The sequence below is a fragment of the Arvicola amphibius genome, chromosome 9 (assembly GCF_903992535.2).
Source record: "Arvicola amphibius chromosome 9, mArvAmp1.2, whole genome shotgun sequence".
Lineage (NCBI taxonomy): Eukaryota > Metazoa > Chordata > Mammalia > Rodentia > Cricetidae > Arvicola > Arvicola amphibius.
In genome coordinates this window covers 26,390,596-26,416,058 of record NC_052055.2, presented here as the reverse complement: position 1 = coordinate 26,416,058, position 25,463 = coordinate 26,390,596, and the positions used below count along the sequence as shown (strand labels likewise).

The 25,463-nt window shown below is 42.4% G+C and overlaps 1 protein-coding gene across 1 annotated transcript in view; it reads left to right on the top strand.

Annotated features, from left to right (window-relative positions):
- The window catches only part of Dnaaf11 (dynein axonemal assembly factor 11), a 94,406-nt gene that overhangs the window by 25,445 nt on the left and 43,498 nt on the right, over positions 1–25,463 (top strand). Inside the window, exons 5-10 of the mRNA XM_038343498.1 lie at positions 5,492–5,712; positions 10,604–10,795; positions 13,543–13,620; positions 18,674–18,739; positions 20,937–21,006; positions 21,665–21,760. Coding sequence (XP_038199426.1) covers positions 5,492–5,712; positions 10,604–10,795; positions 13,543–13,620; positions 18,674–18,739; positions 20,937–21,006; positions 21,665–21,760 — 723 coding nt within the window. The remainder of the gene's footprint in view (positions 1–5,491; positions 5,713–10,603; positions 10,796–13,542; positions 13,621–18,673; positions 18,740–20,936; positions 21,007–21,664; positions 21,761–25,463) is intronic.

Here is a 25,463-nt window from a genome sequence, read left to right as displayed (position 1 = left end):
TTAGGAAAAATATGATTCTAGAGAAAGTACACAACTGAGAATATTAAAGGGAGAGAATATTAGTTTTCATACGAATCCAAAGTTCTCAGTCCACGTGTGTCTCTAAGCTTCTGCAATAAAAAATGGGAATGGATTGGTTTTTATAACATTGATTGACTTAATTCTCATTGGGTATTTGTTCTTCCATCTTCAGTGTTCTCTGTGGTTGAGACATTGCTGGCTGCTATAGGACCTAGCCATGACAAGTTCAATGTGGCCTGAGTCTCAGTTTACTCTAAAGCATTACCTGGTTCCAAGAAAGACCACAAGCTGGGTCTACCCAGACCATCAAAAGGAAATTCCTAATGTTCCAACCCTTATAATAGGATCACCTGCCAGCATACACCTATCACTTTTCACCAGGACACCCCTAGACAAATGTCAGCCAATCAGTTCCTAAACCTTAGAAATCCTCTACCCCTACCTTTGCTACTATAAAATCTCACCCTAACTGAGCTTGGGGCTCTCCGATCATTCTAATACATTGGACACACGGAGAGTCTGAGTTTGCAAACTTGTATAAGAATAAAGACTCTTTGCTTTCACATACAGGACTCGGTCTCCTGATTGGTTTTGGGGGAACTCCGTGATCTGGGCATAACAACTGCTAGAGTCTAGAACACATTTATTCTGATATAAAATTTCTTAGATTATAAAAATAAGTCAGATAATTGAAACCTAGAATAAGAGATAAATCATTTTAACATGTAAGCTAAGTGGCCATCATCATGCGAGGTCTTCCTAGAAAAGGAATGGAGTGAAGCCGCTTATGCTAGAATTGGATCCTGGTGACTGAACATGGACGTCATTAACCTGAAGGGATCAGGGACTGGGACCACATGGTCTCCACAGTTGAACTTGTCTGTGTACCTGTGATCGGGTCAACTTTGTGAGATATCATTAGGTATTGGATTTGGCTATGAGTAGTACAGGGGGATTTGTTCACTGTCTCTGAGGTCCTAGGCTCAACCGTGAAGTGTATTAGTGATGCAAAGTTGGAGCTCAAAGAATTGCTTCTCCCTGTTTGGCCTGACACTCCTGGGAAATGGAACAGGAGGGCTCTGCTCTTCCCAGTGTCTGATGCTGAACCCCCACTGTCCACCATACACATGCCCACTGCTGCTCTCTCAGTTACGTAAGCCACTGGATCCAGTCTTTCAGAAGGCTGAACTCACTCAGCCTCCACACAAGGCCACTGGTGCTTGTGGAAAAATTGTTTTAGGAAACGTGTTTACCCATGTTTAGAAACAGAGTGGTGCACTTTCAAATCTTAGTTACAGACTCATCGAGAGTCTGTGAGGTGCATTTGAAAGGAGCGGTGGTGGTAGACGTGTTAATTTGCTAGAACCGCAGTGAGAAAAGCACCGTCTGTCTGTGGCTTAAATGACAGAAGCCACTCACCCCATAGCTCGGGAGAACAAATGGTCCAGAGGAAGTTATAGAAAATTAGACTGAGGCCGGGCGGTGGTGGTGCACGCCTTTAATCCCAGCACTCGGGAGGCAGAGGCAGGCGGATCTCTGAGTTCGAGGCCAGCCTGGTCTACAAGAGCTAGTTCCAGGACAGGCTCTAGAAACTACAGGGAAACCCTGTCTCGAAAAACCAAAAAAAAAAAAAAAAAAAAAAAAAAAAAAAAAAAGAAAATTAGACTGAGTTGGCTCCTTCTTAGGTTCTTGATGGTGAGACCCTATGACTATCTCCTATCTAGTAGGTTGGCTGGCACTGCTTGGCATTCTCTGTCTGTATGCTTGTCACCCTGACCTTAGCCTTCATCATTTCACACTGTTCTTAGACCTCTGCTCCTTCACACGGAGTTCTTCTTGTAATCACACCAGTTAGTTATATGAGATTACTCCAATGGTTTTTTTCCCCCAAATGAATCATACCTCTACTGTCACTATGTCCAAATAGTCTGTTTTTATGGTCCTGGAGTTAGAACTTGACCTCAGCCTCCAAGAACAGAGAATGTGTGAGGAGACCCAACCATTCACAAGGGTTTCCTGAAGTCTGCATCACTACAGGTAGTGAGGGGGGACTGACCATGGCAGCACAGAGCATGGTGTTGCTTACTATCCAACCTGTGAGCTGCAGGTCCTTTTTTATTTTACTCATCTCTAGCTGGATGTTGATTGTTCCTTTAGGGTACCTTAGTGAAGCCCCATTTGCTTTCCTCCGTAGTGACCCATGCACAGTTATCACCAGTAAGCCTGGACCAAGGAAGTTATCACTAGTAAGTGTGTATCCACGCATGGTTACCATGGTTTGTGCCCATGACAGTTATCGCCAGTAAGTATGGTCTAATGAAGTTATCACCAGTAACTGCATATCCGTGCATGGTTTCCATTAGTGTGGACCCATGACAGTTATCACCAGCAAACATGGATACCATGTACAGTTATCAATAAGTGTGGACCCAGGCAAGGTTATCATCACCAAGCTTGAACACCCTGATTCTCCAGGTGCAGGAACCCTGCCTGGAGGAGGGTCAGGAAATGCTAAAGCTTCCACTGCCTTTGCTGCTCTGGGCCTGCCTAGCTCAGAAGGGGTTGTTCAGACTTGGAAAATATGTGGGGGAAGTTTAGACAGTGCCTCACAGAAATCTTCAAATAAATGCGATCCCTATGATAGGTGCTGGGCACAGGGCCAAATGAGAAGCCACTTCTCTGTATGAGGTCTCTAGTCTGGAAGGTGATAGAGGGGTCTTTTTTCATGTTCTTAGGAACAGTACATGTGATTAAATAAAAATTTAAAATATTTATGAAGACATTATGAATCAAATAGGTAAATATGCTCCAGACACAACCAAGAACAGCACCTTGCTTCCCAAAACTCATCAGAATCCTGGGTTAAAAAATTCTATTTAACTAGACTCTCCCAATCTAATACAATAATGTCCAATCCATATTTATGTTAATATTTTATGGTCTCATTTACATACACATGCTAATATTTACTTGCAAATTTACATATTGTACTTATTGCAGAGATTTATTTTATGTCATGAATATCAGAATTTCCCAGCTTGATTAGACCTTAACTCAAGCTTGAACTGAGTTGCTTTTAGAAAGTGCACTGCAGCCACTAATCACCTTAAATGATAGCTTCAAGGGAGGTGTTGTCACCACCGCCTCAGTCTTCAAGGATAAATACTGGAAACAAAACCTCTGAAAAGCCTGGAACTCTGCTGTGTACTTCTCTGCAGATAGTATGTAACATTTCTCCTTATCTCCATTATGACACTCCCCTTTAAAGATCTGTTTTAAAGCCAGATATTAGATGGAAGCCAGAAATTAATATATTTTAAAATTCAAGAGAGTGAAAAAATCAAACATCTGACTAATAATGTTTTTCTTTTTTTACTTTGGCTGCCAGGAAGCTTAAAATGAAATCTCTAGTCTGTGCATAGCAGCTGTATGAGTCTCATGAAAACATGCTTCCTCATCTCTTCAATATCATTTTAATGTATAATATGACTTATCCTAATAGTTGGCAGTTTTATACTTCATTAAATTTGTCTTTCTTTAAATTCACTTTGTGCTGGTTTCCTATTCCTATTCAGCAGGTTAACACAAATTTAAAGCCTTAGAGCTAGGCAAATTCACCTTAGGGTTCAGAGGGTCCAAGATCTGAAAGGACGTTTAGTCATAAGGAAAACCATGTGCCTTGCTGCTTGCCACCTCTAGAGGGCGACTGTATCTTTGGGTTTATGCTCTCTCTCTCTCTCTCTCTCTCTCTCTCTCTCTCTCTCTCTCTCTCTCTCTCTCTCTCTCTCTCCCTCCCTCCCTCCCTCCCTCCCTCCGTCCCTCTCTCCCTCACTCCCTCCCTCTCTCCCTCCTTGTCTCCCTTCCTTCCTCTCTCTCCTTTCTTTCCTTCCTTCCTTCTTTCTTTTCAGTTTTGTATAATGAAGTTTAATGTTGCATGATTTTTCTTTTCACACATAAGAAGAGAGATACACCTTTTTTTTTAATGGTCAAGAATGGCTTTAAAAGGGAGCTGAGGTTTTGAAAGGAATTCAGTATTCCACACATTTTAAATATGTAAACATGGTAGGCAAATGGGTCCAGGAACTGGTCAGACTATGGAATTCATGAGCTCAAGTCCTCTGTCTTCTCCTACTTCTGTAACTCTGAGGCTTGTGCTTGTACTTCCAACATTCTTACTTATAGGCTCTCTGTAACCCAATAGTAATCCAGCTGCTCATTATAGGCTCTCTGTAACCCAATAGTAATCCAGCTGCTCACTGCGGATCATTAACTATATCACATCTAAGTCTTTTTGACCAGATGTGGTGACATTTGCAGTGACTATATCACAGGCACTAAGGGAAACCATTGTTGGCCAAGTGCAGCAATCTAAATCTCCTACCTCTTTCTGTAGAATGAGGCTGGGCTAATAACAGATCTCTTTGAACTGGAAGCTTTGACATTTTGTATATTAGTTGGCATTTTGTTTTTACCATTTGCTTGTATTTTTTCGGTGGGGCATGTATGTATGTATGTGCTTGTGTGTTCATGTGGGGGGCATGGATACATATTGGGATTGTATGTATATGTAGATAGAGTGCAGAACATTACTTCAGGTACGATTCCTCCTAAGGAGTCACCTTGTGTACAAATTGTTGTTTGTTTTTATACAGTGACTCTCACTGGGTCCTAGAGCTCACCAATTAGGGTAGGCTAGTTGACCAAAGAGCCCAGGGCCTTACCTGTGTTTAGCTCCACTGCTCTGGAATTACATGTGTGCACCATCATGCCTGGCTTTTTACCTGGGTACAAGGGGTAGAACACAGTCCTTATGTTTGCACAGCAAGCAATTTACTGACTGAACCACCATCTCATCCTGTATGTATACATTTTAATTTGTAAAAATTAATAAATATTGTGTAAATACTGTCTGCAACAAAGACCACTTTGTTAATGTACTCCAGGGTGGCACATGATCTTGTGTTAGGTCCTTTCCACGAAGAAGCTTGCATAATGCCATTGTTACAGGAGCTGTGACTTGCTTTAAGCATCAACACTCTTAATAAAGTGAGCAGTTATGAAATTAATAGAAATATTTTGAGAGCTTGTCATTAATTATTTTGACAGAAGACCCACTTATTTCCAGTGATGGTGCTTTGTAAACTTTATTACTTGTATAAAATAAGCATTGATTTAGACAAATATTTCTGATATTTTCCATTAATTACTTTGTTTTAATTTTCTGTTGCTATGGCATTAGTATTTCTAATTTAAAAATATATCAATCAACATAAACTTGGGGCTGATCTTTCCCATCTTCCCTCCTTTTTTCATTTCTTTCACCCTACCCCCTTCCTTCCTACCTTTGTAAGTTGGCATAGTCTGCCCTTGAACTCCTGGAAGTCTTCCTGCCTCAGTCACCTGAGTGCTAGTATTACAGGCATAAATCATTTTGCTTGGCTGAATTGAATAATTGTGCTTTTTGTTTAAGTGGTTGGATGGCAAAGAAATAGAGCGTTCTGAAAGGATCCAGGCATTACAGGACTACCCAGAAGTTGAACAGCAAATCAGAGAACAAGAGAAAGCTTACTGCCTTAGACGGGCCAAAGAGAAAGAGGAGGCCCAGAGGAAACTCGAGGAAGAAGATGAAGACAAGAAGAAAAGCTGCCCAGGTTTTGATGGGCATTGGTACACAGACACTCATGCTGTTTGGTGCGTAGATCAGTGGTTTGTTTTCTTGTTAACTCCCACTAAAACAGAAGCAGTATTCCCTCCTGAAAGTGTTCACAACATCTATTACGTTCCAGGACATAATATGGCAAGGGGGCAGGGCATCATGAGCATCCTATGATGATGATTCTAGAAGCATTTCTTTTCTTAGAAAAATTGCTTTTCCTAACCAGCAACTTGCATTTGCACCTGAAATTATACCAAAAGAAATCTCTCTAAACATGTACAGGGAAGATGAATTAACAGGTGTACCTTGATTTCTAAGGCAGGAATAGTTTAGAAAGTTAAATGCAAATCACACAATTATATAATGAATAATTTTGATTGCATCATAAAACATCCTATTTTGTGAATTATATAGTGAATGCATTTTAAAATGTGATTAATAACCCTCTAATTGATCTTGTATGGATCTGAATTTTTCATGGTATTTATCTTACATGATCACAATTATAGTCACTTGATTCAGTTCTACATAAGAGAGTATTAGATATTTCTTAAAATTGAGAAAATAGTAATTATAAAGTATTTCAGATGTATACAAATGCTTTATAAACAATTAAGCAAGAAGCTATTGTTCCACCACCCAGACAGAATGCATTATAGTCATTTGTATGCTTGTAATGAATCTTTTAGAAAAAAATGAAATGCCATGGAAACATTAGAAGCCTACTGAGTATTCTGGTCTGTCCCCCTCTTCATCCTCAATGGTGTCCGCTGCCTTGAAGCCCGCACATACTAGGCATGTATTTTAATGTAACTGGTTGTGGTGGCTCATTCCTTTAACACTAGTATTTGGGAAGCAGAAGCAGACAAATCTTTGTGAGTTCCAGGCCAGCCAGAGCTACACAGTGACATCTCTCTAAAAAGACCTTAATGTAGTTAAAGTTATTTTGATATCTTTTTATCTTGCTTATGAAATCCTTCAAGACATGACATCTGTCTATCTGTACTCAAGCCCTCAGTGATGCAGGCTAGGTAGGGTACTTGCTGACTATTGACTTATTGGTTTAGGTGGAGAGGAAAAGTAAGTGCCTCCACAAATGTTTCAGAAAAAATGGCACTGAGATTCAAGGTCTACAGGAAGGGCAGGTGAAGGTCTTCCCTCTCTGCTTAATGACGAATAGGAGAGATGAGTAGTGAGTTGTAACAGCCTAGAGCACAGCGAGCATGGAAGGGGTACTGCCAGCATCTCCCATAGTACTGACCTGGGAATCTCTCCCAGGCAAAGAAAGTATTGATGTTAAGAGGAATCAGGCTTGAGGTGTTCTGAAAGGATACCACCAAGAGAGTTGCCACAATAAGAGTCTGTGACCCGAATTGTCAGGGTCCGACACTCAGGAGTTGTCCCAGAAGGATCAACCAAGTGTACTGACCACCTCAGCAGGGAACAGTGTGGTTGGAGAACTCTTATGGTGTCTCTGAAAATGGCCAAGATACTCCAAAAAGGAGAAGTCAGTGTCCGGACAGAGGCAGCACCGGCAAGGTTACGGGAGCAATGGTCAAGTGGGCCATGAGCATCACCTGCTTCTCATTCCCATCCTCCCAGGAAAATATAGGCTGGAGAATCTAACTAGGCATAATGATGAGCACAGAGATGAACAATAGGTGAGGCAGGAGAGTGGAGGGAGACCGTGTGTCTCTCCCAGGCAAAACCAACTGTGAGCTGGACCAAGCCAGACAGGAACTTGGAGAGGGAGTAAAGGGCCTCAGATTAGATGGAAGTCTCGAATTTTATTTAAACAGCAGATATTTTAAGGCCTGGAAATGAGTCTTAGCTGAAATCAGTTTATTCTTCAGCAGTGATGGTAGGTTCTGCTGACAGGTAGAAAGAGGGACAAAAGAGTGACTTGAAAGCAGTGCTGAAGATGGAACTGTGTTCATTCTCTGGAGAGCTCTGACATTTTAGCACCAGCCACCTACATTTGGATCTGATTTGATTTTGAAGACTTTAGTCACTTAGCTAATGATTCTACTGGTTTTTCTTTCTAAAATATTTTCTATATTTTTATTTATCTGTTGAGAATTTCATTTAATATGTTTTGATTCTTAATGTGTTTAGATCCTCCAAGATCTTCCCCTCTTTCAACCCACCCACTTCATGTCCTCACTCTCTTTCTTAAAAAACCCCAAACAAAACAAAAAACAGTGTGCACATGCATCTCTCTCTTTCACACATACAGCACAACATACCACACACACATACCACACCACAGAGTCTGACTTGTGTTGACCAACTGTATGAGGCTCACAGCCTGCCCTGGAGTGTGGTTGGTATACCACACTTTAGCTCTAGGGCAAAGCACTTCCTCTCAGCGATTTGAATTGTTTTCTTCAGTGACACTCCATTGGAGAAAATCGAGTTTCCTTCTCCAACATGTGCCAATTGCAAACAGGCATCTTGGCTAGGGATGGGACTCTGTGTTCACTTCCCTTTTCAGTGCCGATTTTGTCTGGCTTGAACTTGTGCAGGTCTTGTGCTTGCTTTCACGGTTGCTATAAGTTCCTGTGTTCATCAGTGTTCATGTGTATGGAACACACTGTCCCCTTGGAGTCATTTATCACCTCGGGCCCTCAAAATCTTTCTGCCCCCACCCCTTCCACATAGATCCTGAGCCTTGAGGGAGGATTTGATAAGACACCCCATTTGGGTCTGAGTGCTCCAAAGTCTCTCACTCTCTGCACACGGTCTAGTTGTGGGTCTGCTGCAAGAAGCTTCTCTGATGCTGGGACGACAGTGCAGTCACCTGTGGACATGTCAGTAGGAGTCATTTGTTGCTCTGTTCATTTAGAAGAATAGTAGTATTGGCTTTTTATAAGTAGAGGATTTTTTAAACCATTTTTTATTCATCTCCTTATTTTACATCCCAACTGCAGCCTTCCCCACCCAATCCCCCCTCCCAGTTCCTCTCCCCCGTTCCCCTTCAACACCCATCCCCTCTTCTTCTGTCTCCATCCAGGAAAAGGCAGGTCTCCTATGAGTATCAATAAATCATGGCGTATCAAGTTTTAGTATGACTAAGCACCTCCCCAAGCATTAAGGCTGGGCAAGGTGACCCAGTATGAGAAGTAGGGTCCCAAAGCCAGTAAAAGAGTCTCAAAAGTGGATATGTAGCCTGAACTGGCCATCCCCTGTGACCAGATTGGTGCCTGGCCCAATTGTCATTAGAGAGGCATCATGCAGCAACTGATGGTGTGATATGCAGAGACCCACAGCTGAACATTAGGTAGAATTTGGGAATCCTGTGGAAGAGGAGGAGAAAGGGGTTTAGGAGCCAGAAGGGTCAAGGACACTGTGGGAACACTCACACAGTCGACTTTCCTGGGGTCATAGGGGCTCAGAGAGACTTAACCAACAACCAGGGAGTCTGCATGAGACTGACCTAGTTGCTCTGTGTATATGTTATAGTTGTGTAGCCTAGTCCTCTATGGAAATACTAATAGCAGGAACAGGGGCTGTCTCTGACTCCTCTCTCTCTCTCTCTCTCTCTCTCTCTCTCTCTCTCTCTCTCTCTCTCTCTCTCTCTCTCTCTCTCTCTCTCTTTCTCTCTCTCTCTCTTGCCATTTTAAAGTTTTAGATTGTAAACAATGAAAGTAAGCCAACTAGTCACTTTATAGAAAATGTTATCTAAGATGGAGCTAATTATTCTACTGATAATTAACTGGCATACTATAGAATATTACTGATCCCCCACAGGTTGATGTTTCTGTTCCAGAAAACTTTAGCTCTAGGGCAGAGCACTTTCTTTCAGTTATTTTCATTGTTTTATCCATTGAAATATCTAGTTGCAGTTTTTAAAATGTAAAAACAACCCAAGCAGAACTTATTTCTATGTTCTGCCTGTAGTATCTAACTTTCAGTAATGTTTCCCTATTAATGCCTTTATAAAAGTAGTGTTCTTCCTGAAGATCAACTAAATAAGACTTTCTGTCAACAACCCCAAACCTAATGAATACTGAGTAATTATTTAATATACCTAGAATTTATAGCTTCAAATAAGTTTACACTGAATACCAGTTGTTAACAGAGTGTGTCTTCTAGGGCGTGACGAAGGGAGAGAGTCCCTTACCAGTGTTTGTTGTTCTGTATCCTTTTCTCTCTACTAGAACAGAACCATGTGCTGAAAGTGGTCTTATGGTCTATCTTGCCCAGGATTCTGGCCCAGTAAATGTCTTGAATTCATGTTGAACAAATGTAATCTCAGTGTAATCTCATTCAATTACACAGAGAGATCATTTAATTCTCAGACAATACACAAAACAGGATAAAGGAGAGAACAGAGAGCGGCTGCTGTATGCAGCAGCATAATCAGAAGTTTAACCATCAATAAAGTGGAGGGCATTGCACGGAAAGCCCCTCGCGGCTCCTGAAAGGGTTTAGAGGGGGAGGTTACTGAAGAATCTGGACGTCAAATGATCAAATTGTCGATTAGAGCCAGAACTAGGAACAATGTGGAGAGCAGGCGGTGCGACAGGGATAGGGCTGGATGTGGGGAAATCGCAAAGGCTCAGTGAGCTCCATGCCCAGCTGGTCATCAGAAACTCCTGCAAGATTCCACAAAGACCCAAGGGCCCCCACTCTAATGAGAGCTCAGAAATCTCTACTATTTATAAAGCTCTCCAGCCGACTCACATTAACTAGGCATATGCACACTTCAACTGGATACTGCAATATTCTAAAGATAGAAGATGAGGGTCTGCCTTCGTGATAAGGCAATAATTTCCCCCAATTTAGCTAATGTGGACTCCCAAGGCTATTTGTCGTTCACAGATATGAAGTTAACCGAGGAAAATCATAAGAGGAAACATTAAAGTTGAAGCTCCTACGTCCATTCTTGGCCTTACATGCTCTGGGTCTGTTTGCTTTGTCCAGCCCATCTTCCATAGAGGACAAAGACCATCTCCAGGTACCAGAAACACAAGAAGAGGAGCACATCGCAAAGAAATCAGATGAACATGAAGATGACATGGCATTCTGGAACAAACCCTCTTTGTTCACTCCTGAATCTAGGTTGGAAACTCTTAGGCACATGGAAAAACAACGTAAAGCCCAAGAAAACTTAAGGTATTCCATTTTCCCATGAATGAACGAGACAGCACTCTCTGATGGAGTGTGTGTTCACAGTGTAGATGCTTTGCCTTCTGTCTGTGCCTAACCATAACTAACCATCACCCATGAATCTTGCCTCTTCCAAATATAGATTTTTTTTGTCGAATTTTATTTTGTTACCTTCTATTAACATAAAAATCTTAAGTTTAGAACATCAGGGATTTTTGCCATTTTAGGTGGAGATTCCTTTTTTAATCCACTTTTCATATATCTAGAAATAGCTTGGCCTCGGTTAAAAATAGTGCGTAAGGCTCAAAGGAAAAGATTATTTTGTGGGGTGAATGAATTTCTTTAAGTCTGTTCTGTTCATTTGAATGAAGAATTAGAATTAGAATCATTAAGCTTTTTATTCTCATGGTGCATCTCTCCGAGACATTTCACAGTGTGATGCCACTTTGAAGGGTTTAGATGTCATCTCACGACTTCTTCGTTTCTAGGATTCGTAGGTAATGCTTATGTCAATTGCACCTTTCATAGACAGGCTCTGTTTCCTTCCACTCCATGTCAATGCTGAAATCTAGTATGTAACATGTAAAATATATCACTGACAAGGATACTTGGAATCTGTGAGCTTGAGAATGTCATCAGTACACTCTGAAATAGTTGTTGCATGGCAAGGAGGTAAAAAAAAGAACAAACGTTTTTTTTCTATGATTGTCAATGGAAAACAAGAATCTGAGTAGGAAGACTACTAAAAATCTCTACTACTTTCATGCAGTGTTCTTCACTGTTTGGAGAGATAGGAAGATGCAAAATGTAGTGATTTGTTTAAGGCTACACATTGCTTTGAGAAGAGCAGGAAGGCCGCATCAGAAAATGAGCATTTATGTCCTGACCCTACAACCCGCTGTCATGCTTGCAAGTACCTAACTTTTCATCTGGTCCTACTTTGTTAAGCAGAACATATGACCTGTTTTAACACTCCACTATATTTTTTTGAGAAAAGCAGATGAGCCAGTTAAACATGAAGGTTCTATACAGATTTAAGATCCCTTTGAAATATAAATTCTGCATTTGTAGACTTACAGTATTCTTAACATATGTAGCTGAATATGTTTTGATTGTGTCTATATTATATATATATATGGAATATATATGGAGTAAATAATTTATATTACATTAAATCTAAAGCAATCTAGAAAACCAAGAAGGTTTTTTTCTTCCTAATACTTAAAAAAATACAACAGATTTGGATGGAGGTCTCAGTTACCCTGTTTAATCCCTGAGGTGTGCCTGCCTTTTTAAATACACAAGCATTTTCATTGGCTGTGAGAAAGCAAGAACACAGGTGTGCCTCTTGCTCTACCTGAACTCTTGTCTGTCCTGATAATAGTGAAGCTTGGTGTTTCTGGCTTCGTTTTTTGACCCAAGTTACTAAAATCTCTGGATCAGATCAGGAAACTGTTAATGTGCAAAAGAATGTGATATTAGGGGGCTGGAGAGATGGCTCAGCGGTTAAGAGCATTGCCTGCTCTTCCAAAGGTCCTGAGTTCAATTCCCAGCAACCTCATGGTGGCTCACAGCCATCTGTAATGGGGTCTGGCGCCCTCTTCTGGCCTGCAGACATACACACAGACAGAATACTGTATACACAATAAATAAATAAATATTAAAAAGAATGTGATATTAGAACAATAAAGTCAGCTAACATAAAATCTCTATTAAAAGACAGTAGAGCAATTCAAGGCGCATCATTACCTATGGTTATATCATCCTTCCTTGTGTCCACTTATGCCCACTTACTTATTCAAGTGTTATTACTGTAAAGAAAAACATGTGCTAACTTTTTGCTTCACATATTGCATTTTACTTTCTCCTATGCTGCCATTCAGCATAGTAAGAGTGAACAAGTGTGGCTTGGTAGCACCCCGCTTTTTCCTCTCCCTGCAACTGTGTAAATCACCACTAACCTGCGTGTAAATCAACCTCTAATGGGGTTTGAGTCGGAAAAAGAGTGATCTTAAGCCTAGCTCAGTGGTCCAGCACTTTCCTGGCTGTACACACCCTTGTTCTAATCCACAGTTCCGCACAAAAAAGTAAACGTCTGTGGCGTATATTTGCTGCTAAATGCCCTGTCAGCATTCTCCTTCATCAGTGTGTAAGGAGCAGACACATTTTTCACAGCTGTGAGGTGCTTCTCACTGTTCTGTACCACAGTAGAGCCAATCAGTCGTGTGTTGATAGGTATTCTGAGCAGTTCTGGACTTGCCCCAGGAAATGATGCTGGGAGAAGTGTCAGGTAACAGGTTCCTTATGTACCAGTATCTTTATCTCCACAGGATAGTTTTCACTTGCATTTCAAAAATTGTTATTTTAACTAAAGCAGAAGTTGCATACACACACGTGGAGAATTGACAGTTATCTGGGTAAATCATGCATAAAATAGACTCATTTAAATATTCATGAATATTTCATGAAAGGGAATTTACTTCCCCAATTCAAATTCCCTGGCAAATTGTCTTGGTCACATTTTTGCTTTGGAGATATAGCTATAACCACGTAAAACTTGGCTTGGTTTTTAACTAGCAGTATAGGATTAAGAGGACAGAGTCTTAAGTGAATTGCAAATAAAATAATAAATTCCTTATTAAGTTTCTTAAAGTATTTTACAAAGATGTATTAGTAATTTTTATACTCATACTCATTTTGTTTTTCTTGATGACTCCTGCCCCCTGGTCTCTCCCATCACTTGTAACCTTAAGTGGAAATAAGAAGAAAGTGAAACCACCCCGGACTTTGGTCACTGAAGATGGGAAGGTCCTGAATGTCAATGAAGCCAAGTACGTGAGGACAAGTGGAGATACTGAGAGTCGCAATAGTGCACACCACACACTGCTGTGGCCTCCGTGACAGGCTTCCTCTGACGAGAGCACGTCGACCACTGCGAATAAGTTTGATGGGGGTAACAGGAATGTCATTTTGTGTATGGGTAGAAGCCAGACATCTCTGATTATTTCTAGCACATGATTCTCCTGGTTTCTAGAAAACAGTCCTGACATATGGGAATCTTAGTTCTTTCTGCATCCCATGAAATCCTGGACCATGTACAGTTTTATGCCTGAAAACTGTCACCGCGTCATCGTGTTTACGAATCTTTGAGACTCTGTCACAAGGCAATCTGTCTGAGAACTCCGAGGCATCTCCTTTATGTCTACATTTTCCCTGGAACACATCTACAGAGCATTCAAAAGCTAGTGAAAGGCACTGCTAGAAACACCTCGGTCATGGAGGGAGGAAAAACCTGGAAAGCCTCCAGTCTCAGAATACCTGAGCTATCCTGTCTGTCTGTCTGTCTGTCTGTCTGTCTGTCTGTCTGAAAGCTGGTAACTAGAGAGCATGCCCACAGTGCCTTTTATAGTCACAATGCAGATAACAAGCCTATGGGCTAAATCTCATTAGCTTCATTTCATTACTCAAAACCCATTTCTTGCCATCATTTCATTTGTATGCCATTACCACAACAAAGACAATCTGAGTCCTCCCAGGCATTGCTCATCTCCACAGAAAGCATGTTTGGGACATGGAATAACCTCTCCTTAGGTCAGCGATATGGCCCAAGTCACACAGCTATGAAGCTGATGCCTCGGCCTTGTACACACTGTCCCAGGGTGATGGTTTCCACAGTCGAGTCTCCAGTCTGCCGCGTGGCATGCTCTCTCATCATCCAGCAGACAGCAATGCAGCTCCTGACTCTAGGCTAGGTACTGCTGGTGTGGGAGCACACGTGACAGGAGCTGCTCTGTCTCCAGCTCGATGGGGAAGAAGGGAGACCCTCAGAGCCTTACATTTTTCTGGACAGAGTACCCAGTCCTATCTCCCACACTAACTACCCTACCTGTCCTAAAGCCAGTTCTCTTGAGAAGCCTCTATGAAGAAATTACTCCCTACTGCCCCTAGTCCCTGGATCCCTTGGCCATCCCTCCTACTTCATGTCCCAGGGCGTCTGTCCTCATCAGAATTATAACCCTTTATATCTGTCCCAGTTCCCTCTCCTCCTGTTCCTGTCTACCATCCACCTACACTTTCTGGATCTTACAGACTCATCAATAGCATCATTTCCTCCTTCAGGTGATGCATATCTTTGCCCAGTGACTAAGGTCACTTGTGCTTCCATCATTGACCCTATTCTTTCTCTCCACACACCTCAGGTAAAGTTCACCCTATCTGACTCCCTTTTCCTAAAATCCCCAGCCCCTGTTGAATGTCCATCGCTTCTTGTCTTCTACATAACCCCAGTCAGTCCCCAACCTGCCCTCTCTGTTCATGGAAGATCTTAACACTTAGATCCCCATTTCTCTGCCTCATCAATCCTATTCTCAGTCCTGGTGACTTTTGACATATTTTGTCCCCTCAGTTCAGCCACAAGAGCCTGGTTTCATTTCTCTAGTTGCTGCCATCAGTAGCCCATGTCCTGAGCCGTAACCTCATCAACTCACTGACCATCATCTCCAATATCACAGACTCCCTCCCATGCGGCAGCCACGGGCACCATTCATGCAGGAACCTACACACATTCTAGTTGTACTTGCGGTCCGGACACTGTGTTCTCTTCCTGATTTAGTATTTATGTCCCTCACAGAAATAATTCATCCTCAGCGCCCTCTTTCCCTCTGTCCATCATCACCAACTTGCCAATTCACGCACTGCTTAATCTTGAGCATTCCTCCTGGTCAGTTGCATGGAGTGAGGTATCCACCTTTACCTGTTGCTCGCCGTGCAGGTGAGAGGCCACAGGTCCTAAGTCGACTGCGTTTGCCCTGTACTGTCCTGATAAGCATTCTCTCAGTGGCTCACAGGGAGTGCTGACACCTCCCTCCTCCTCCTCCTCATCTCCAGCACTGCCTTATGTTCCCATAGGCTTAACCAAAGACCTTGCTTCTTCACTGAAAAAAAACAAAATCAAGCAGGCATCTTCTGTTTTCTGTGGTAGACACTGTTCTGTGGTGGCTGAACCTGCTGTCAAACTCAGCTTCCTTGCTGTCTCACTGATTCAGCATCTCTGTCTCTTACCATCCAAGGCTTAGCTTCTCAGCAAGCCCTGATCCGCGGCAGCACCTACCCGACCAATGGCACCAGCAAACAGGCAGACTTCAGGAACGTTAACAAAAACAGCGCCTCCTCTCCCCCAGGGTCTGTCAGCTTCTGCTCCTCTGCCCCAAGCAGTAGTCAGATTTTTTTTTTTCTTTTTTTTTTTGGTTTTTCGAGACAGGGTTTCTCTGTGGCTTTAGAGCCTGTCCTGGAACTAGCTCTTGTAGACCAGGCTGGTCTCGAACTCACAGAGATCCGCCTGCCTCTGCCTCCCGAGTGCTGGGATTAAAGGCGTGCGCCACCACCGCCCGGCAGTAGTCAGATTTCTTAACAGACTTGTCAGTACTCAGTCGCTGACATTTTGTTTTGTATTTCTTCTCCCTGTTTTTGGCTTTTCAAGACAGGGTTTCTCTATTGCCCTGGCTGTCCTGGAACTCACTTTGTAGACCAGGCTGGCCTTGAACTCACAGAGATTCGTCTGCCTCTGCCTCCCAAGTGCTGGAATTAAAGGCGTGCGCCACCACCGCCCAGCTCTTTCTGTTTCTCCTTAAAGCCACTTCTGAATACCGCATTATCTGAAAACTTTTGTTGTCCCATCATTGCACGGTGAGCATTCAAAGCCCAGGCCCCATCATATTCGGCCTCGGGAATTTTGATCCAGCAGCATTCCTTTCCTTGTGAAAGTGGGCTCTTCTTGCTCTTGGATGGAGCTCCTGCTTCTGTGAGCTCTAGAGGAAGTTTCTCAGCTGCTCTTCTTTATTTTTGTCATGTTTTCTGAGCCAGGACTTCATCAAATCCTGTGGCTTTTCCCAGCACAAAGAAGGGAAAGTGGGCAAAGCCCACCCCGAATCATGAAACATTCACAGTTGATGTCTGCTGGGAGAGGGAACTTCTCCAATGGAGTGTCACTGCGTCTATCAACCTCACCCCAGGACAGGTCCCACGCTTAGGAATAATAGCCAACACAAAATGGACTCCATGCTTTTGTTGTTGTTGTTATTATTTTTGGTTCATTTGTTTTCTTTGAGATGGAGAAAAAGAACATGATTTGGGGTAGTCAGGGAGATGGAGAGGATCTGGGAGGACTTAGTGGGAGAGAAAAGAATATAATCAAAATATGTCACATATGAAACAAATTTAAATGTGACAAAAATAAATAATTAAAAAAATAAGTCCTATAGCTTTGATCACAGGGTTCAGACTGCATAACAAGTTTCTGCCTCTGCCCTGAGTTCAAAGCTTCAATATCCAGTCAGCAGGTGGCATCAGTTTATTGGTATACATGACTGAGAAGGACAACTGTTTTCTCTGCCCCGGCTTACTGTTCTCACCTCTCCACCATTCTTGCCTCCCACCGTCTGCATCTCAGCAACAGTTATCCACCCATTGATTCTAAGGCCCGAATCCATTGATTCCCGACTCTCCTCTCCTGGCCTTTTATCAGTGATCACCATCTACGTTTATTTCCATAGTACCAACATCCACCTGTGCATCAGCTCCTTCACTTCCATCTTAGAGTGGGCCAATGCTGCCTTTTGCCTAGACGATTGCAGCAGCTTGATAAGTAATCTTCACAATTCATGTGTTAGCGTGATCTGTTATTCTTGGCTGAATAAAGGAGGCAGGAAAGGACACACATATTGTTTCTTAAGAGAAATTGCTGGAAAGTGCCCACAACACATTTCTTCATATGTTCTAACCTTGGATCAAGAGAGGATAGAAAATGGGCTCTTTATTCTGCGTAGCCATGTGCATCATGGGGTTCTATTACTAGAGATAAAGGAAAAATTATAGGGACTTTTCTTTCTAGTAATCCTCGACACCAGGAAACAAAAATAAAAATCCTCGAAAACTGATTTTAAGTTACACAGGAATAGAGTTCAAATTAACTGACTGTAGATAAGTTATCAAAACACAGAGGTCAGCCCATAGGAGGCTCCCAGGAGATGAGGAGTACAGGGCTTATATCAGACCCTGAAGAAGCCTGTGTGTTTAGATTGTTGGGAATGACAAGAGTCCTTGCCACAGCAGACCTGGAAAAAAATAGCCAAAATTAGAGATAATTTGTATTTTCTAAACAATTTGTGTCTATTGCTTAATGTTGTTGCCTTATATTGATTACAGTTTAGTAAGTGACCAAGTAATTCCATGGAATATGCTGTCAGTGTAGCAGTTATACTTAGGACTCAGCCAGGGAGTATAGCTGAAGGGTCAGGGGCTTCGGCTCTTGCCTATCCAGGTCCCCCATGCCTTTTTTCTGAACATCTTCACCGCTGTGAACCTCTGTTTCTTTAGCTATAAAATAGATGTCATAAATTGCTGACTGTCTCAGGACAAAAGGGATGGAAGCATGAAAGATGATGAGACGATGTGGTAAGGAAAAAGAAGGAAAACTGCCAGGGACTTGAGGGACTGTCGGAAGCAAAGCCAACAGGGGCAGCATTTATGTCCTCAGAAGGACATCCCTAGTGTAGTTGGGTTCTAGCAAACTCAAACTAAATGGAAAAGAACACTTCGGCCACCAGGTGTCTCCATCTCTGCACCAAACCCAAGCAAGTGCTTTGCATATGATTTACCTTTAAAACTCACACGTCAAACAAAGTCAGCAAGAGCGATTTGTCCATAGGCTACCCAGGCTTCTTAATTTTTTAAATTAACATAGATGTCTTATTGTCTAATTAGCAAGATATGTTTGGTTTCGAGGATTTTTATATACCAGTTGTCATTTACTTTTGACTATATGCTTGGGTTATCTTTACAAGTGTACTAAAGTCACCTCCCCCCCCCGCCATGTGTCCTTTATAGACTTGATTTCTCTTTGAAAGATGATGAGAAACACAACCAGATCATCCTGGACCTGGCTGTCTATAGGTAAGGTATTTTATTATGCATTAATTCTCATGGCTCTCCCATCAGATCTCTTTCTAGGTAGCATTCTCCTGAGTTCTGAAACACTGAAATGGAAATCGGTTTGCTGTTTTAAAGAGACACCGTGTTCATTGTAATTTTTAAAAAGGGTTTGTTTTTATTTTATATGTATTAATTTTGCCTGTATGAATGTGTGTGCACTATACACATGCCTGGTTCCCACAAAGGACAAACTAGGGCACTGGAGTCACGGGAGCTGGAGTCACAGGTGGTCATGAGCCATTTGTTTGGGATGTGAACCCAGGCCCTCTGCAAGAGCAACAAGTACTTTTAGCCACTGAGTCATCTCTACATCCCTCACTGTAATATAAGTGTACAAAGATGAAAAGGGGGAAACCAAGAACCCTGCAGCCGAATGGCTATGGGCTCTTGAATCATGCAGGCAGAGTTGAAATGATTCCCAGAGTTGTGCTCTTTTCTGATGCTATATCGCAGGTACCCTTTATTCTAGGACTGTTGCTTTACTTTGACAGATCTCTTCATTTTACAAAATGCCGTGACGTAACCATGAGCCTTACTTAGATGGTCAGCCTTCTCCTCCTCATTCCACCTTAGAGCTCTTGGTCACAAGAGACACTCTTCTCTGAGCTCCCCACGTTGTGACTAGTTTTCAGTTGTACTTTACTCCAGTGGACAGGCATGACTACAGTGGCCAGGTGACCTGTTTGCCTCTCGTGACCATGGCAGACTATTAATTGTCTTTTCTAAAGGTCCCGGGGTTTGACACTCACACTCAGTCTGTCTCATCACCTACCCTTCCTGCCCCTTCCTGCAACGAGAATCTGAAGCTTTACAGGTCACTGCACCTCATTGCTTGACAGTGTCAGATTCTGATTACTGCCCTGGCGATACCTAGTCATTGTGCTGCCCATCTCAATTGTACCCACTTCCCCGTGTCTGTGTCACTGTCATCATCAATGTCTCTGTCCTCCAACTGCTAATGAGATGTCACCTTATGAGAGAGACCCCTAGCAGTAACTACGGAGAGAAAGGCTCTAGGTAGGAAAGTAAGTTGGAAGGGAGAGGTCAGGGAAGCAGAATGTCAGGGTGTGAGGCTGGTGGTTGGCAGTGTGGGGTGGCCAGTGGAACTTGTTGGCCTGAGCAGTGAAAACAGGGAGATGAGAAGTAGTTTGCCCCAGAAAGAACTGGTAAGAAACAAACCAAGGCCTTATAGGCAGGAGCAGGTGAACACATGGGAATCCTAAGCACGGGAGAGAACTCTGTCCATTTTTCATTCTTACTATTTAAGAGCTGATAACAAAATACTTTATTAGCATGAACTGTCTGAGGAACACTGCTTGTGTGCCTTCTGAGAACTTTTAGAGGGCAGGGTACTCTTCGCTGTACAGAGGAAGAAACAGACTGAGCAAGAACTCGGGAATGCAGTGAAGGCCGTGAAGCTGGAATCAGAGGAGTGCATTCCTCACAAACCTGTATGACTCCAAAGCCTGGGCCTTTGGTCCTCACCACAGCCCCCTGGATGAGCCCCCCCCCATCTTAATTGTGAATCATTGCTCCGTTTCCTTATATTCACAATCAGTTTTTAAGATAAAGTTACTGGACAAAACCTATTTTAACGGGTGGTGTAAAATCTAGCTGGAAAAAAAAAAGAGCAGCCTGGCCTTGGGTGGCTGCTGTCCCTGAAAGGCACTGTTGTTCAGCTGCTTGCACCTTCTAGGGCGAGAAGCCACCACCCCAGCGGTGCGGGTCCTGTGCACCTGTGGAACAGCTGTAGGGCACAGAGCATCTAGAAAGCAGAGCTGGCGACTGGTGGCCCGGAGTGGGGTGGATCAGCACCACAAGCTGCTGACATCCTAGGGGTTTCAATAAAATATTCATGGAAGAATATGACAAACCATTTTTTTTGAAAACCTCTGGCATTTTAGACCTCAGATATTTTTGAGCTGGGGCAATCAATGCCAAGTGTACTTGTATGTCTAAAAATGAAATTGCTGATATGTTGAGTTTCCTCTGGACTAGGCAGAATTTAAGGTTGGTATTTTAGGACTAGTTTAGCATGGACATTTAAAATTTTCTTCATCTAAAATGGTCTTGCAAGCATGATTTCATGTTTTACTGCTTTGGAATGAATGGTTTTTTTTTTTAACAATTACTAGATCTGATATGCTTAATTTTGAAGGTACATGGATACCTCATTAATTGAGGTTGATGTGCAGCCCACGTATGTTCGAGTAATGGTCAAAGGAAAGGTAGGCATAACTGTAGAATATTGTTCTTTTAAGAGATAAGTCTTGACCTAAGTTGTGTGGTCCCAGTTTTTAAAAAGTATTACCTAATTAGAAAAACTAGAAACCCGAGCCAGTGTGCTGTTTGTTAGGTGTGTGGTTTTATACCACAGGGATGTTATACAGTGGGGATGGCTGTTACCTTCATGTATCTCAGGAATATGGATGCTTTAAACCTGCATCTGGTGCACTGTAATCTTCCAAAGTTCATATCGTGGCTATAAAATTCAAATGAATGCCTATTCTAAGTGGTCAGTGAGTTCATTCATGGAAACTATAATTTGATCATTTCGAAATAGTATTTGTTTTCTAATTCTGAGCATTCATTTGGGTTAGCCCAGAGAGACATTAAAATAGAAATAGGTTGATGTTTTATCTACAAGTGACCCTTCTACCCTAAGTGGTCTCATGAAGATGTCACTGTTTGTGGCTGGTGAATACTCTTTAGATTGTACATAAATCCAGCATGTCAGGAATGACTTACATAGCATGTTCTAGTGCATCTGAACAGCTGTATTAATGTAACAGTGTGTGATGAATTGATGGTGAGAATGTCCCTTGAGGTGGACTTGCCTTTTAAGATGTCCTTGTTCTCTATGCCCCCTTGTGCTCTCACCTGCAGCCGTTTCAGCTTGCCCTTTCTGCAGAGGTCCAGCCTGACAAGAGCTCCGCTAAAAGGTCTCAAACAACAGGACATTTGCTGATATGCATGCCCAAGGTAGGAAATAGCATGTGGACAAATTTCACATCTGAGTTTGATGGGTTTTGAAGGAGTGTGACTTTTGGGGGCTAATGATGACTTCTGATTAGGGTACCCTTAGCTGAGAAAACCAGAAATACTCTCACCTCTGCTCAGGTTGGAAAGCAAAGGCCTCAGAGGAAAAAATTCTGAGACTGGGGTGTAACTGAGGTTCAGGGTGACTCATCCTTCCAATCTGATCACTTCTGCAGCCCAGTCTGCGTAGCACTTGGAGTGACAGATCATATAGTTCTTTTAAGTGAGACTGGACCTGACGATCCTGTCTACTGCATGGGAGTCCAGCTGGCCTTGGTTCGCTAAAGATACTGTATTTGATTTCTCAACAGTCAGCTTATTAGTTTTATAACTTTGGGAAAGTTATTGGCTAATTTGATAAAGAAGTGTGTGACCAATTTTGAAGGGTCAGCTGGTTGTGATTCATGGGAAACAGAACGGCTAAACAGCAAGGAGACAAGGAAGGTGAAGCACATATGTGACTGGAAAGGGATTCTGTGTGGCTGCAGCAGAGGACAAATGTCAGAGAGGACAGGAAAAACGAGCCAGAAGGCACATCAGAAAGGACTGTGGGTGACCTCAGATCCAAGCACCTCTCAATACAATTTCTTAATATGGATGTGTTAGAAAAGCCAGAGAGGCCGCCCCTGGATAAATCCAGGTGGAATAGCAATTCAGTGCAGTGAGCACGTACTAGCAGCAGTCAGATTCTGTTCCCGGTGCTGAATGAACCAAGGGACCACAAACAGTTAAACAAAAGAGATTATTTTTAAAGGAGCTAGGCCCCATGCTGAAGATAAAACATACAGTAACATTAAGAACCCCTTTAAATGGAAGGATCAAAAAAAGCACCTATAAAACATGACATTTGTGGTGATTTAGGATAGGAATAGCCCACATAGGCTCATATATTTGAATGCTTGGTCTCCAGGGAGTGTAACTGTTAGAAAGGATTAAAGGGATTAGAAGGTGTGGTCTTATTGCAGTAGATGTGGCTTTGTTGGAGGAAATGTGTCACTGGGGGGTGGGATTTGAGGTTTCAGAAACCCACACCAGGTGCAGTGTTTCTCTTGGCCTGGAGATCAAGAAGTAGATTGCAGCTCCTTCTCCAGTACCATGTCTGCCTGTGTGCTGCCAAGCTCCCTGCCATGATGATACTGGATTAAGCCTCCGAAACTGTAAGCAGGCTCCCAGTTAAATGCTTTCTTCTATGAGTTGCCTTGGTCATGCTGTCTCTTTGCAACAATAGAATAGTGGCTAAGACAACATTTAAACTGAGATGTGAATGATGTATTTGATCCATTTATGTAAAGGTATTGTGCTAAGTAGAAAGAATAGCAAGCAAAAAAGAAACTGATGGAAGAGAGGCTACTGCATAAAAGAAAAATCTAGAAGAATTGAAACAGAATGAATGAAGTAGAAAGAAGATGCCAGAAATGCTGGCAGAAGCAACTTTCACATAGTTTTCTGGGTGATAGCAAGTAATATGAGATATTAGTCCAAAACCAAGGAAATTCACTGATAGCTATTCAGCAAGAACCCATTCTTTTAAAAAAAGATTTATTTTTAAATGGTGTGTGTGTGTGTGTGTGTGTGTGTGTGTGTGCGCGCGCGCGCGCGCGCGTGCACGCAGAGCCCAAAGTGGTTAGATGGAGGAGTCACATTCCCTGGATCTGGAGTTACAGGTAATTGTGAACCTCCCACCATGGATTCTGGGGACCTAAATCAAGTCCTTTGCAAGAACAGTATATTCTCTTTATGGCTAAGCCATCCTTTCAGCTCCACAAACATTTTAAAGAGATAATTCTGCCTTCTGTGTGGATAAAGAACCCAAGGGTGAAAAAAATTGACTGAGAAAATAAGGAAGTGAGAAGTCTCTGCAGTGAGGGAGCCCTGTTCAGAGCTGCCAGACAGGTGATGAGTCACCACATTGAGGATATATTTTGATGGGGACAGTCAAAGATGTTTTAACTAACAGGCATATTCCAGTGTCCTATCAGTTGGGGAGGGCTCTTAAGCATTTAAGGTAAGCAGGTCGTAGTCTCAGGTAGTGATTCTAAAAACTAAATGTTATGGGGCGTTTACATGTGTCTGCCTTGAGCTCAGTAGAAAGAACTGGTCAGAGGTAGGGAACCAGAAAGTATGAGAGTAGAAATGGTAGGAAAAGGGAGTGCTGAAAAAAATGGCTTCTGTTGGCACAAGTGGAGCGAGTTCATGGGCAGCAGAGGGGACATAGCTGCACTCTGAGATCAGTCTGCAGCTTAAAATGAGGAGTAATCAGTGAATTGCAAGACCCATGAAAGTTCAAAGTACCAGGGACGTCTAGAAGATAAATCTTTTCAAGAAGGAAGCTGAGTCCACGGAAGACACCAGTGGACTCAAAGACACTGGCTTTGTCAAAATGGAGGCCACAGTGGTGAGAGCTGTCTCAGAGAAGCCTGCCAGAATTAGAAACACAGGGGAGAGAAGGTTCAGACAGCTGGTTTTGGAAATTTTGCTGAAAATGGGAATCAAGCAGCAGGCCAGTGGCTACCCGGGGATGAAGAGTCAAGGGTGGGCTTCAAGGCTGGAGATGGTTTATAAAAGGGTCACTGAATGTTGAGTGGAAACCAAAGCTAAGGATCCAGTCTGTGTTCCTCCGGTAGATTTAAAGCCCTGGCATTTATAACTGCTGCAGGCTGGAAGGATTGGCTCTGTTTGCTTTCAGATTTTAGGTAATTTTTCTTTGATCTCGAGGTTGAACATCAGAGACATAACTTGATCCCACGACAGTCTTATCATAGAGGAGAACTCTGAAAAACATTAAGGAATGATGCTTTAAAATTTTTGCTTGTCCCTGTGAAGTATCTGGATTTCTTATTATAAGCTGCTGAGAGAGTTAACTGTTTCCGGCTGTCTTCTATAGAATCTCACCTCACAAAGTGACTTTAACCATAAAGAAACAATTTTGTCTTTTATAGGAAGGTAGGAGAAAGTAGAGAGGCTCTAAGTGGGTAGAGCCAAGGACTTTCTGAAATGTCAGCTTAGTTTCAAAGCAACTTCTCCTATCAGATGAGCACAGGAAGTAACAGATGTTACACTTCCCGCCTAGCCCCAACCTTGCTTGACTTAAAATGGGCAGAATTCAAAGACACAGGGAAAGAATCTCTCATCACCTTGGAGCAAAAGTCCCTCTAGAATAAATAGTCCAACTAGATGGAGAGTCCATCTAGTCTTCTTGATTAGCTTCACCCTGAAACATAAAACCATTTTGGCCAATGGGCTGGTGACAAGTTTGATTGATCTCTCCTTAGACCTCATCCCTTGAGCTAAGGTGAGGTTACCTTCTTCAGTGCCCCTTAGGTTTCCAGGAGAAGGACAGATAAACCAGTAATGGGCTTCCTTTGCCAGAGAAGGAAGGGATAATGGGAAGGAGAGTGTCTGCTAGGAAGAACATAAATTTGATTAGCCAGTAAAGCTTCCACAGTGATTGAATAGTCCTTCCTTTTCCATAGCCAATTTTCCAACAGATTGACCATAGATAATCAATTTTGTATTTTTTTTCCTGAGGCAAAAAATAGAAAGTGAAATTTGTTGTCAGGCAATAAAATAACAAACACTACTGTAAGGATTATGTTGTCCTTGGTGGCCACAACAAACTAAAGGAGTGTGCCTATATTAACTAGAA